This window comes from Poecilia formosa, unplaced genomic scaffold (genome assembly GCF_000485575.1).
Source record: "Poecilia formosa unplaced genomic scaffold, Poecilia_formosa-5.1.2 Scaffold192, whole genome shotgun sequence".
In the NCBI taxonomy this organism is placed as follows: Eukaryota; Metazoa; Chordata; class Actinopteri; order Cyprinodontiformes; family Poeciliidae; genus Poecilia; species Poecilia formosa.
This window is the reverse complement of record NW_006800131.1, coordinates 910,708-924,453: the sequence shown is the minus strand read 5'-3', so window position 1 is coordinate 924,453 and position 13,746 is coordinate 910,708. Positions and strand designations below refer to the sequence as shown.

Sequence of the window (13,746 nt, the reverse complement as noted above, 5' to 3'; positions counted from 1 at the left end):
TAATCAATGCCACTAAAGATAAACGTATGTAGGGCTGTTGTAATCGAGGAATTTTAGTAATCGAGGTACTCGAATCATTCGAGGAATCGTTTCAGCCCTAAACGTATGGATGAGTTTTTCAAGATCTTGCTGGATTTGGTTTGGGTTATTTTAAAAATTTTCGGGTGACAGAAGACTGACTTTGCAATTATCTTTATATGTCTTTGAAGGTTCAGGTCTGAGTCCTTCACCTCACACAGATTTCGAGCCTCATCACTAGGCTTGAAAGTGATGAGACTTTAGTTTCCTAATCAACTTGGAAGTTTTAGATTTAAGTACAAATAATATACAAAAGGTCACTGACAGCCTGCCCATCCTACAGCTACCAAAAATAAGTAGGCTCAGCCTTATTGCAGGAATTTTGAGACTATAGACCTACCGCTGAATCTGTTTTCAAACCTCAAGGAGTTGGACATTTCAAGTGGTTGCCTACATTTTTTCAGCATGACAACACCCATCTTTCCTCACCTATAGGAGTTCAGAATTTCTACAAGCGAAACTCTTTAAAGAGTAGCATACATTTGTATGTGGCCTTGTTTACTATTATTCTTAAAATAAAATCTCGTGTAACTAAATAGGCTTGTTAGTGAAGGTAAGTTGAGCNGCATACATTTGTATGTGGCCTTGTTTACTATTATTCTTAAAATAAAATCTCGTGTAACTAAATAGGCTTGTTAGTGAAGGTAAGTTGAGCGCAGTCATTAATACAAAAACACAGCAGACAGGCAGCGATGTAGTTGTGGGGAAGTTAGGACGTAAAATAGTACACTAGATCTGAACATTTCACAGAATTCAGTTCATCATCTGCAGAAATACGATGGACTGAATTCCACCTACGTTACATTGCATTCACCTAAATTTACAGGTTTGACAAGGAGAGCACTGATCAGAGAAGCAACCAAGAAGGCCATGGTAACTCTGGAAGAGCTGCAGAAATCCACAGATCGAGTCGCAGGATCTTTTAACATAACTGCTGGTTATTGATGCCAGAAATCTAACCGTATTGGACAGGAACCAAGAAAAAACCCGTTACTGAAAGGAAGTCAGTTAAAAACAATATTTAATTTTCTTCACAAGGAAAGTGGTGGTGACAGCATAATGCTTGGGATAACATAAAATAACACTTTTCAAAGCAGTGTCAGAATTAATAAAACGCATATGTTTTGTGTACAGGTAAACCCATAATGGAGAACATCACTGATGCTATTTATGGCAGCAGGAAGACCATCTGTGTGATCAGCCGCCGCTACCTGCAGAGCGAATGGTGCTCCAGAGAGATCCAGATGGCCTGGTGCCGGTCGACTGTTGCTTTTAAGTCTTTTTAAGCAGAAAAAAAATGAAATTGGCAGCAGAAAGTGGAAAGTTGACTTGGCGTGTCACAGAGCAGAAATCCTGTGAGATTTGATGCTTGGACAAATTTAGTCTTTAGCATTAATGGAGCTTGTCAGATAATGCACGGACCTGGATCTTAGTGGAAAAATATAAAATATGTTGTTTATCTGAAAAAATAAGAATTAATTGAATAAAAATAAACTAAAATGAAAATAAGTATTAGATTATGGAATAGTATAAGTTGTAAAATTTCCATTTGAGGTCGGCCCACAGCACCACTGACCTTGTAACTTCCGGTTTTTAATACTGTAAACTTTTACATTAAGCCTTTCAAATGTACATGTGTGTGTTTTTTCCAGGTGACAAATTAGCCAATGATTAATTAAGTTGACTGAGCAGAAAAATGCATTTACCTTGACAATAAGATCAGGTGGTTCACTTTACCTAAATGAAAAACAGCACCAGGGATACGTGGCTAAGAACAATTGTTTTATTAATGCTACTTTTTTATAAGGTGACCTGAGACAATATTTGGTGTAACTGATGCTTTTACGGTCAAACTACCCCAGATACATTGGCTAAAGGTTAGTAAGCCAGAAAAATGTTGTCATCATATTACCTAATAGTCATGTTGTCCTCCAGGCATAGATGTGAAAACTGCAGTCGGACGATGCGTCAGCAGAAAATGTTTTTCTCGGTTTCTGACATTTGGCAGCATTCTCTTCTCTTTTGTCTTTTCTCAAATGTTGCGCTCTTCCTGTGTTTCTTCTCCATTTTTGAACTTCTGATTCCTCTTCTCCTTCTCTGGTGTTTATTGGTAGTTGGCAAACAACAAATTGATGCACTAGTGCCATCAGCTGGCATGGAGTTGAATAATTTGTTTATTTATTTATTTTATTTTATTTTTTTGGCCGCACCAGCCCACTGGGAACAATCCCGATACTCCTGATGGCCAGTCCGTCCTTGCTGGATACTAATAATCATTTTATTGGTTTGACTTTCTTCACCAAATGTACCAGAGGGACTTGTACTCGTTAAGTTATATGCCGCTCTCTTGGTATTTGGTCATCATGCCCCATGAGAAGGACTCCAAGCTAAGAGAGATAAAAGGTGCCAACATTAACATTGTTGGTACCTCAGCAATCCAAGAAATCTATGACTTCATAATCTACTGTAATCAACTTACAGCAGACTTGAAAATGTTGTCATTTTGATAAGCTAACCTTTTTGAACAAACCTAAAACATTGCTATTATTCTAATACAATTTCTCTGTAAAATGAAATGTTTTAGCTTTCGCCTGTTTGATGAGAAGAAGGATGTTCTGATCCTGGTGTTTTTAGAAAACATTCCTGCTCATCATCTGTCTCCATATTACCGCATGAGGAAGCTGGTGAAGAAGCGCACCGACCTGAGCTGGCCTCAGGCTGCACAACATCCGGGGTTTTCAGGGAGAACGTCCAGAGAGCTCTGCAGGCAGGGGGCGCTGTCGCTGAAAACACCAACCTGCTGATTGGTCCAACAGGACAGTAAAAACTTTAACAGCTTTAAACTCACTGAGCTGAATCATCTTCCAATTTACTATTACAGATTTATATAATCAATAAATTAAGATGAGATTTGTTTGAAAACAACATTTGAGCAGGCAAACATTTTTTGTTAAACCCACATTTCTCCTTTCATGACTGATGTAATATTCTAATCTTTAATATCTTGTTTTCATGAGTTGCATGTTAAAAAAAATATAATTACCAGAAATAAAGGTTTGAAAACAACGTCTGTAATTACAATATAGAAAAATAATTCTAGTTTATTAAATATGAGTACATATTTAATAAATATATAATAAATAAATATGCTAATAACTACTTATTTTAGTTATTAACATGTTATCTGTTTATTTAACCTTTTGTTCTTTATATATTTCAGTTTTCTTAAAAGTTTTATCATTTGTGTATTTTGTTTTACTGTCTATACTGTGTTGCCCTTCAGGATGTTTATCAAGTCATTGTAATTTGAATTGACCTTTACAGGGTATTCAATAAACGTTTCTAATGAATCATAAAACAACTTAGTTCATTTATATGAAACTGTTTTAATAACCTGCTATAAAATTATTACATCCTTTGGATATGAGATTGTTAAAGTTACATTATGGTTTAACACCAACAGTAACAGGATGACCCTTTGTTGACTCTGAAGGTTGAGATCCCAGAATTTTGATGATTTGTTCCTTTTCTGTTTCTGCCATGATAGACCAAAAGCGCCATCTAGTGCTCGCCCTTCATATTTTGTTTTGCAGGATTTTTTTGTGGACTGTACCCTACAGTAAGCAAATTATTACACAAATAGTCTCTGCTCCAGAAATATCTGGGAGGTTTTTTTGTTGTTGCTGTTGTACATCACGATAAAAAATGTCCAAGGGTGGGAATTTATGAGAAAATATCTTCTGTTTTTATTTTCTTGTTTACAAAAAGTAACATTCTGCAAATTATTTAAATTCTTCTTACTCACATTTAATAAAACTTTTTTGACATTACAATAATCAAATCCTTCCTATAATTTTTGACAAAGTTTTTATATGTTTACACTTGTACTGTTATGATTTAATGACTGCCTTCAGGAAAGGTCGAGAAGCTTCCTAGCTATAAGCCTAACCTTTGACTTTTGGTACAGACATTATTTATTGTTATCCATCACACAGCTTTTACCAGGGGAAAGTTAAACATGTATATGAAGGTTGGCACACCATGTCCTGGTTGGAGCATTGCATCACTACAGCTGATGCTCATGCTGTTATGTTACACATTAATATTTTATACGATGTGTCCATCACATCCCCTTCGAGGTGTCAATTAGATTTGATCGTATACCTACAACTGTAAATATAGTTTCCAATCCTGATCAGAAACACCGAGACTGGTCTTCTCTAGCCTAGCTAGCTAGCCTATCATTATGGCTGGTGATCAATTGTTACGCAACAATCCAGTCCTTGTTTCTTTCCCTGTTATGAACCCTTTTGGGAAGGTCACATTATTGTAGCTGACACAAAAATTAAGTGACTAATCTTGGTTTGAAGAGAGCATCGATAAAAATAGTTTGATGTAACTTCTGCACACTATTTAACAGTCGAGTAGCAATAATGAAAATAACAGGTGTATAAATGAGGCCGATTTTTGTTGTCGTTGCAATACAAATATCAAATACTGTGATGATATTTAGGATCTAATGTAGGTCACCTTTAAACTCCTGGCATGGATGGATTTCATCAAAGGTGGAAACACATGGGGGCTTTGATGGCACACAGCCTTTTTGACTGAACAACATGACTTTGATGTTTAGCGCTAGATGCCATTTAGTCTAAATTAAGATACAATCTTTCAACAATTATATTTAGGGAGAGGCCAGTGGAGTATAGAAATGTATAATTAGTGTAAAGATAAATGGAGAAACTATAGAAACTAGAATTTAGTTTGTTATGTAGATGGAAATTGGAGTGGGACCTGAAACTAAACTCTGTGGAATGCCTTTATTTGTTTTAATGTTTTTTTAATTTTTCTTTTTTTACATTTCACGTCTGTAGCTGTAGCCCCCAGTAAAAGAATGACACATCTGCATGCGAGATTATTATTTTAGATAAAATATTTTTCTGGTTTGCTGTAGTATGTAGTGTGAAATCTCAAATTAAACTTTAAAAATATAACTAAAAATGTTCTTAACTGTTCCACAGTGAGGAAATTCAGATGCAACAGCAGCAAACTGACATGCAACTTATTTTGTTTCTCATGCTTCACAGTCTTTTTCAAGTCAGCCATCTTTTGAAAGGTGAGTATTTTTAAAGCTTGTTAAAACCACACTGAATTTTGCATTAAGAGGAAACTATAAGATAAGATGGGGGGTGCTTTTTTTAGGCACATGTGACTTCTGTTCAAATTTCAAATCATATTCAAAGTTGTATTCAGAATAAAATAACTCATGTTTTACTATTTTAGCAAAGCTGCTTTATTGTAAAGACTGCATTTAATTTTAACAGAAGGTGCCATCTTCTAAAGACTTTGTCTTGACAGACACTCTTTTTATGTTTTTAGTAGTTTGAGTTGGTCAGAACCATTAAATATCTAAAGTCCTGCATTTGTTGTGTCCTCAGGTAAACCCATCATAGAGAACATCACCGATGCCATTTACGGCAGCAGGAAGACCATCTGTGTGATCAGCCGCAGCTACCTGCAGAGCGAATGGTGCTCCAGAGAGATCCAGATGGCCAGGTGGGGGCGCTGTTTTTAATAAATTCCTTTTAAAAATGTCAAACAGAGTATAGTTTTCTTTGTACTCTCATCATCAGATTTGAGAATTAAAATGAAAATATTTCAGTCTTTTTGGATTTGCTGCTGTTGTTCTATTCTGGAGATGTGCATCTCAATAAATTAAGATATTATTGTAAAGTGATAACTAGACACAAAGTGTGATTATAACAGTTCCTGTCACATTGTTTTTTCTTCCACTTAACCTTCTTGATACAGCATCACCTACTTTAGCAATAAACCTAAAACTTCCTTGAAGATTGTACCAATGACAGCTGGACAACCAAATAAAACCACTTGAGTAGTAAAATATTTAACAACCTGAATGAAGATGCCTGCGTTTTGAATACTAAGAGGGTCAGAGTTTTGTAAGTAAGCTTATTTAAAATGCATTTGGCATTTAGTTTTTAAATTATGAAATAATTACATTTTTTATATCCTTTCTACATCATCTTAATTATAGTTTAATCGACTTACATCATGTTTTATTGTAAAGTACTGACTGGAGGAAACTAAATAAAGATCAATAACTATATAGATAAAGTAACTATAATATAAACCTGAACTTTTAGCTCAACATAGTATAGCAATAAAATACTTTTGTATCAAAAATTATCTTATGATTTATGATGTGAGACAACGCTGTGGGTATTTGTTTGCTCCAATCAAAGCAATAACAGTTTCCATGGTAACATGAGTAATTAAAATGCACCTGTACATGAGAATAAATGTATTTTCAGTGTTATTAGAGAGTATGTGGCTGCAAATCACAGCAGCTATAATGTTACTGCAAACACAGAAAGAAACTATAGATTGAAACTACTTGCCATGATAAAACCATTTAAATAAAGTGTGAATTATTATTTAATTTTTACTTCTTTTTTTACATTTTGCAGCTTTCGCCTGTTTGATGAGCAGAAGGATGTTCTGATTCTGCTGTTTCTGGAGGAGATTCCTGCTCGTCACCTGTCTCCATATTACCGCATGAGGAAGCTGGTGAAGAAGCGCACCTACCTGAGCTGGCCCCAGGCTGCACAACATCCAGGAGTTTTCTGGCAGAACGTCCAGAGAGCTCTGCAGGCAGGGGGCGCTCTCACTGAAAACATCGACCTGCTGCTGGACGGACCTGCAGGATGTTGAAAATAGTAACTCAGATGAAAAAGATCCAAATGGTGAATAATGTAAAACTATAAAAAGTCAAGTAACTTTTTTTGTCTTTTATTACTTAAATGTTTACTGAAATTTTTAAAGAACATTAAAAACATAAAATACAAATATCACATAAACAAAGCAGTATATATTAATAATACATTCACAACAAAATGTAAATAATTGTAAACTGAAAGTAACTTGTAAAAAAAATTTAACTGTAAATTTTTAGCAGCTTACAGTGCTAAGAAAAAAAATAGTTCAGAAAAAGTGTTGATTAATCTTAACGTTGAGCCACAATACATAATCTTGAGAAATTAAATAAATGCTCTTGCAAAACATGCATGTTTATGTTTTATAAATGCAAAACATAAACCATTTATGTTTTGCAAAAATGGTGCCTCATTTATGCAAAACAGGTTGCTGAATGGAAAGGTTGAGAACTGAATGTCTTTAAGATTATAACTATGTTATGAATGTAATAAAAACAGTGATAACTGTTATTATTATTACTCTCTCATTACGTTGCTATTTTCTGTCCTCCAAATATGCATAAATGGGAAAACACCCTTTATTCCCCTTGTGAATGATGCATTGCTTGTTGCTGTTTTAGGAACAGGCCTTATTGTTCCTCTTTTTTGCTTCCTGTCGCAGCAGAGTGGAGCAGAGAAAGCAGAACCAAACATGAAGTTCATATCCGTCACTTTTTACTCATTTTACAGGTTTGTTTCACTTTAAACAGTTTGCACTAAACAGATTTACCAGTTGCCATTTTATTAGCTTAATTTTAAGGCAAATAATTAAGCTCGTTAAGTAATTACTCATTATAATAAGGTAAGTAACACCACTTTTAAATCATGGTTGGTAATACAAGTGAGTTTTAGCATCAGTTTTATACATGTTTGGAAACAGTAAAAACAGCAGCCAAATGCTCTGGTTTCTGTTTACTGGTTTGGAAGAGAAAAGTAAAAACAAATAAATTGAATCTGCTGCTGAAAAGGAAACTAAAAATACTGAAAATGAAATATTGCCCTGCAGACCATAGCCCAAGAAAAATATTAAATTATCAAGCTACGTTTACTTCATTTATTGTGACAAGATAAAATAAACTAAAATAGTAAACAACACGTAATAACGTTTTAAATATGTTTGTTGTTTTTCTCTTTTTATTTTGCTCTTTTGGTTCTTTAGGTATTAATTTAGTCACTTATTTTTACATGCATTGATTCTTTACTTTTTATCAGTTGCTTTGATGAAGAGGCTTTAACTTACCATAAAGTTTTATTACTAATTATTTGTGTTATGGTCTATGACTTTAGTTAAGTTGACTGTATCTTGCCCTTTCTCTTTTTTAAAGATTTGGTTTCGCTTCACTGGTGTTCCTGAAATGCTCATGCTTTATGCTCCGTTAGTCACGGTCTCATTCCTTTTCTTTTTATAAAACCATTCTCTTTTTCCTGTATTTCTCTAGTGCTCACTGAGTTCTGTAACTGAGAACCGGAACCAGATCTTTATTTTGGTGGTTAGATACATTCCATCATCATGTTGCACCATCCAGTTCCCCTTTAGGTTTTATTTATTTATCGGACATGTTCCTCAATAACCTTTTGATAAACATGGTGGATTCTAAGATGGTGAGCTGGCCAGGTCCTGCAGCAGCAAAGATTATCCCCAAAATAAAAACCAATACCGTCACCTTCATGTTTCAAAGTTTGCATGAGGTTTTTTTCCCCAAGAATACAATTTGATCCATGCCAAACAAGTCCAGGAGAAATGATGAGACGGGAAGCAGCGTGTTCTGGTTTGATGAAGCCCCGCTTTAGAGCTTTTAATTTCAAATTTGTATTCAAAATTAATTTCAATTCACATTTCTGTTATAAATTAAATGTTTATATGTTTACAATAAATTTCTATTCTCCTTATAATTATCTTTTTTTAAAATAATCCATTTCTATATGCCTGTTCATATGCCTCTATCTTTAAACATATAACCTGAAAATAGTGCTTTCATTTGGATATAGGATTTGGATATTTTTTGTTACTTATATTAATTATTGTGATTTACGTCTTTAAAATACAAAAAATTCCCCTTAACTTTATATTTTTGCTCCAATGTAAAGAGTATGTAATTTTTAAATATTAAATGATTGACAATTTGATCAGATACTCAGTTCTTCAGTAGACTTTTTACCAAATATTTCTTTACTTTTACTCGCAAATGTTTTTTGGATGGCTACTTTTTACTTTTACTTGAGTAAAAAAGAAACACCTCCCCACACTGAAAAAGCGTTAAAAGAAAGTTAATGTAATTGAATTAAGTGTGTCTAACTTACTTTATTTACATTTATTTAACATACCAACTTAATAAATTGACTTGGATTTATTATTTAATTTAATGTGTGAATAATTAAATCCATGCAATTAAAAACACAGAAATTGTGTTTTAATGATTAAAAGCTTCCAACATATCTTTTGTCCAATTTTTGTGCTTGGTGAAGTGACTTCCTCACAGAAGTACCACACGTTTACCTCCTCTGGCCACACTTTGTACTCTATTTATTCTGTTTTATTGCCTCCCTCCCCTTTCACTTCAGTAAACTTCCTTGTGAAAGGACAGCAGTGCATCTGAAACAAGGAACTAAAGCAACACACAATAAGGAAAAGGTCAAAATCCAGATGGGGATTGTTTTGTCGGTGCATGTTACCACTAAACCTCACCTCAACTTATCCTAAAGACATTTTAAATATCTGTAGTTTGACCTCTAATAACGTACAGCATGATAAATCCTTCCAGATATAATTTTCAAAGAAATCTGCAGTATTTGTAAAATCATCTATATTTAAATCTGTACTTAATTCATGATGACAAATCATTCAAATTAATTATAACAACATGGCTTGATGCTATTTGGACACCTTCAGCGTTTTAAACATTTTAATGAAGCCAAAATGCATCACATGCCTTCTGTTTTCCTTTTTAATTTAAGGAAGTCTCAAGAGAGATAGCTGACCACCCCTTTCAGTCCTCATTTCTCTATTTTAGCTCCAGAAATTGAACATGAAGATGTGACGACAATCAGTGAGTATCAATTACATTTATTAATCGCTGAACAACTGACAAATATGAAAAAAAAGTTTCATTAACTTTCCATTTTTTCAAGAAAAGGAAACATTTACCTTTAAATTAAATTAAAGTTTGCTGTTTAGATATAAATGAAACACTGTCAATGTGAACTCGTGAAGTCAAATAGACTGAATGTGGTGTGCAGGATCAATGTATCATTATGAACTCTGAACAATGAAAGATATTTACCGTTAGTAGGAAACAAAGATCAGATGTTTATTTTGGACACATGTCATGAAATCTTTAAACACGGTGAGAAACCAGCCTCTTAAACTCATAAAATTAACCATAAAATTAAAACATTTTTAACCTCATGGCTTTGTTAACGTCTGTAAATGACTAGACGAGCTTCACAATGAGAGTTTAGAGACAGGAAAACAGGAGCTCTTATAGAGTCTAACAGAAAAATTGTATTTCTGTTTTATTGTTTTTATTCTAATTTCTAAAATTAAATAAAATTTCTCTAGATTAATCCAGGTGGATTCACATCAGCCCAGTTCTCTGCCTATAAAGTCTGGTTCTTAGGCAAATTTATTGTGATATACAGTTAGTTTTGACAAATGGTTCTCATGATAAAATCCAATTAATGATGTTTTAAAAAAAAACAATATAATTTGTATTTCAGGATTAATTTGTTTTGTATTTTTACTATTTTGTCGGCATTAGTAAATAAATATGTTATAAAAATGTGATAAAATGGATTAAAAAAAAGAGAAAGTCTCGTTTGTTAGATTGCACAATCAAACTTTTATGCGGACAACAGAAAAAAAATAAATCTCTGGTCCGCCTAAAAATCTAAGTCTCGGTTCGAAGGCATATGTGGACACAAGCGGGCCGGAGACCGCTCCAAAAGCAGGAAGCAGGCTGTAGCGCAGGGCATTCTGGGTAAATACATCCAAAACAAACATGTTAGATGGAGAAATGACTGTTAGTCTTTCACCAAAGATAAAAAAAATAGATCCTACAACCGCTAAAATCTCCATTTTTGTTTACATTTTGTAAAGGAGGAAGATGCATTCAGTGTCGTCTCCAGAGGATTGCATCTTGTTTCCTTCAGCGGCTTGTGGTGCAGCGCCACCACAGGCGAGGAGGGAAACAGTTTTTTCAATTAGTTTGGTTCGTTTGCACTGTGAAAGAGAACCGCACCAGCTGAAAATGTTGCAATTGCTGCAATTATTAATGACAAATGTATTGCTTATTGTGCTCCACAGATGATCTACGTAACAAACTGAACAAGCATGGCTTTGCTTTTAAATTTCATCCTGAGACTTTTCTGTTTCCTCCTTCATATTAACCCCTCTCTGACCTATTCACTGAAAAACTGTTCAATACTTTATGAGGACAACCCGTCCGCAGGTGTTTCTGTGGACTGTGCGAACAGGGACCTTGTTTCCGTCCCTGACGACATTCCCAAAGAGGCCGTTTCAATTGAGCTCAGGGGCAACAGCATTCAGAAAATTAAAGAAGATTTCCGGGGCATGTCTAGGCTGAGATATCTGGGTCTGAGAAAAAGTGGCATCACTTCTGTGGATGATGGATGTTTCAATGATTTGGTTTCATTGGAAACACTTGTGATGAGAAACAACGACCTCTCCGCCCTGACTGCAAACATGTTCCAGGGTCTGTCGAATCTCACCACGCTTGATTTAAGCTCTAGTGGTATTTATTTCATCCATACATCTGCCTTTCGGTTCCTGACAAGCTTAAAAGTTTTGAACTTGGATTATAATGCGCTAAAAACCACTGACGAAATTCAGCCCATCTTTCAGCTACCACAGATACAGACGCTCAGCCTCAGATGTAACGAGCTGTCGTCTTTTGAGAGCAAAAACTTCCTGCTGAACAAATCCTCAAGTTTACAGCAGCTGTTTATTTCTGGTGGCTCCCTGAGAAAGTTCAGCATCACAACACCCATCTTCCCTCACCTTCAGGTGGTAGAACTGTCAACATGTTCAACACCAACCAAACTAAAATGGGACATATCTGACAAAACGTTACTAGAGAACATAACGCAGTTTTATGTTGAAGAGAACGCACTTTCCTTTAAAGGAGTGCAAAACGTCATGCAGAATCTCATCTCATTGAGACATTTCAAAATAAATATGGTGGTCAGGTGGATAAAGAGAGGGCTGCTATCTGCTGTCTGCAAAATTCAATCACTGAGGCGGCTGGATTTGTTCTACAACAACATGAACAACATGACTTTGAAACTTGCTCCTTGCTCTCAGCTCACAGAGCTTTACCTGCAGGAAACCAATTTAGATGAACTGACGAATGGCTCAATACAATCGATGAAGATGCTGCAGGTCCTAAATATGAGTGACAACCAGCTCACTAGAGTTTCACACGACATTAGGAGCCTCGCCTTCCTTAAGGTCCTGCACTTGGATAACAATTATATCTCAAAGTTGAGCTGTGAGGATTTTGAGAACACAACCCGTCTCGTGGAGCTTAATCTGAACACAAACCAGATTCCAAGTCTGGAGAGATGCGTTTTAGAGCATCTTACTGAGCTAAAGCATTTAGATCTGGGTTACAATAAGCTGAGAGCATTTGGAGACACATTTAAAGTCGCCCTGCATAAGCTCGAGTTCTTGGACATGAGTGAAAACGATATAGATGAATTATTTTCAAATACTTTCGAGGGTTTACAGTCCCTAAGACATTTAAAGATGGCAAGTGACGATTTAACATTGATGAAAATTAAAACATTTCCTGAATTGAGGAACCTGGTGGACCTAAATGTCTCATTCCCATTTGGGTATAAACCTAAACTTCAAGGATTGCAGCGCTTGGAAAATCTTACAGTTTACTTTGGAAAAGGATTTACTTTTAAAAATCCTTATCCAAACAAACATGGTGGCTTAAGTGATTTGAAGTTGTTAAAATCTCTCACAGTGATTGGCTGCACAGACCTCCCCTTTCGTCTGCAGAACCTAAAGGAAATGCTTGAAGCTATGGGACATCTGGAAGCTTTCGAAGCTGTGGGTGTATTTGAGGAAGCTCCAGATGTAGATACATTCCAGTTCAACCCCCATCTCAGCAGCCTGACATTAACAAACACTGACATGTCCGATCTGAAACCTGAACTGTTTCGACCAATCCCAAACCTGCAAAGACTCGATCTCACCAACTCGATGCTGAGATCTATGGGCTTTTTGCTGCAGGCCAACCTTTCTGCACTCAAATATCTGAAACTGACAGACAATAAAATTATTATGATCAAGGAGTCTGTTTGGGAAGCTCTGCCGTCTCTAACGTACTTGGACCTGAGCTACAACCTGTTCACCTGTGATTGCTCGAACGCAGGTTTCATCCAGTGGGTGAAGACCAACAAGCAGACACAGGTAGTAGACGCTCCTCAATATAAATGTTCCTTTCCTGTCAGCAAAGAAGGAACCTTGCTACTAGATTTCCATACACAGTCCTGCTTTAACGGCAGCTTTCTCTGCTTCATTTCCACCACTTGTTTAGTCGTTCTGACTCTCCTCACATCCTTGGTTTACCACTTCCTAAGGCAGCATCTAGTCTATGCATTCCACCTCTTCCTGGCCTTTCTCTACGACAGCAAACGGAAGAAGAAGAACGATGGTCATCAGTTCGATGCCTTTGTGTCCTATAACGTCCGCGATGAGGGCTGGGTTTACAGAGAGATGCTTCCAGTGTTGGAGGGAGAGCAGGGATGGAGACTCTGCCTGCACCACAGAGACTTCCAACCAGGTAACATATCAGTCCTGCACCACAGAGACTTCCACCCAGGTAACATATCAGTCCTGCACCACAGAGACTTCCAACCAGGTAAC

The 13,746-nt window shown here is 35.8% G+C and overlaps 2 protein-coding genes across 3 annotated transcripts in view; both read left to right on the top strand.

Moving 5' to 3' along the window:
* The first annotated feature begins 4,324 nt into the window (after nucleotides 1-4,324).
* LOC103147982 (toll-like receptor 13) lies at nucleotides 4,325-6,810 on the top strand. Its single transcript, XM_016678830.1, has 3 exons — nucleotides 4,325-4,331; nucleotides 5,517-5,634; nucleotides 6,567-6,810. The coding sequence occupies exons 1-3, from the start codon at nucleotides 4,325-4,327 to the stop codon at nucleotides 6,808-6,810; spliced, it is 369 nt and encodes a 122-aa protein (XP_016534316.1).
* A 3,034-nt stretch (nucleotides 6,811-9,844) lies between these two features.
* LOC103147981 (toll-like receptor 13) overlaps nucleotides 9,845-13,746 on the top strand; it is an 8,393-nt gene continuing 4,491 nt past the window's right edge. The window contains exons 1-2 of one of the 2 annotated variants that reach the window (XM_016678881.1): nucleotides 9,845-9,898; nucleotides 11,155-13,663. In XM_016678881.1, the coding sequence (XP_016534367.1) occupies nucleotides 11,182-13,663 (2,482 nt within the window). In that variant the 5' untranslated portion in view covers nucleotides 9,845-9,898; nucleotides 11,155-11,181. Of the gene's footprint in view, nucleotides 9,899-11,154; nucleotides 13,742-13,746 lie in introns of both variants that reach the window. The other variant, XM_016678882.1, reaches the window with a different exon arrangement.

Bases quoted from the DNA above. Each gene is read 5' to 3' on its own strand.
- LOC103147982 (XM_016678830.1), top strand. The intron at 5,635-6,566 runs GTGGGGGCGCTG...TACATTTTGCAG, and splicing joins AGAGAGATCCAGATGGCCAG to CTTTCGCCTGTTTGATGAGC.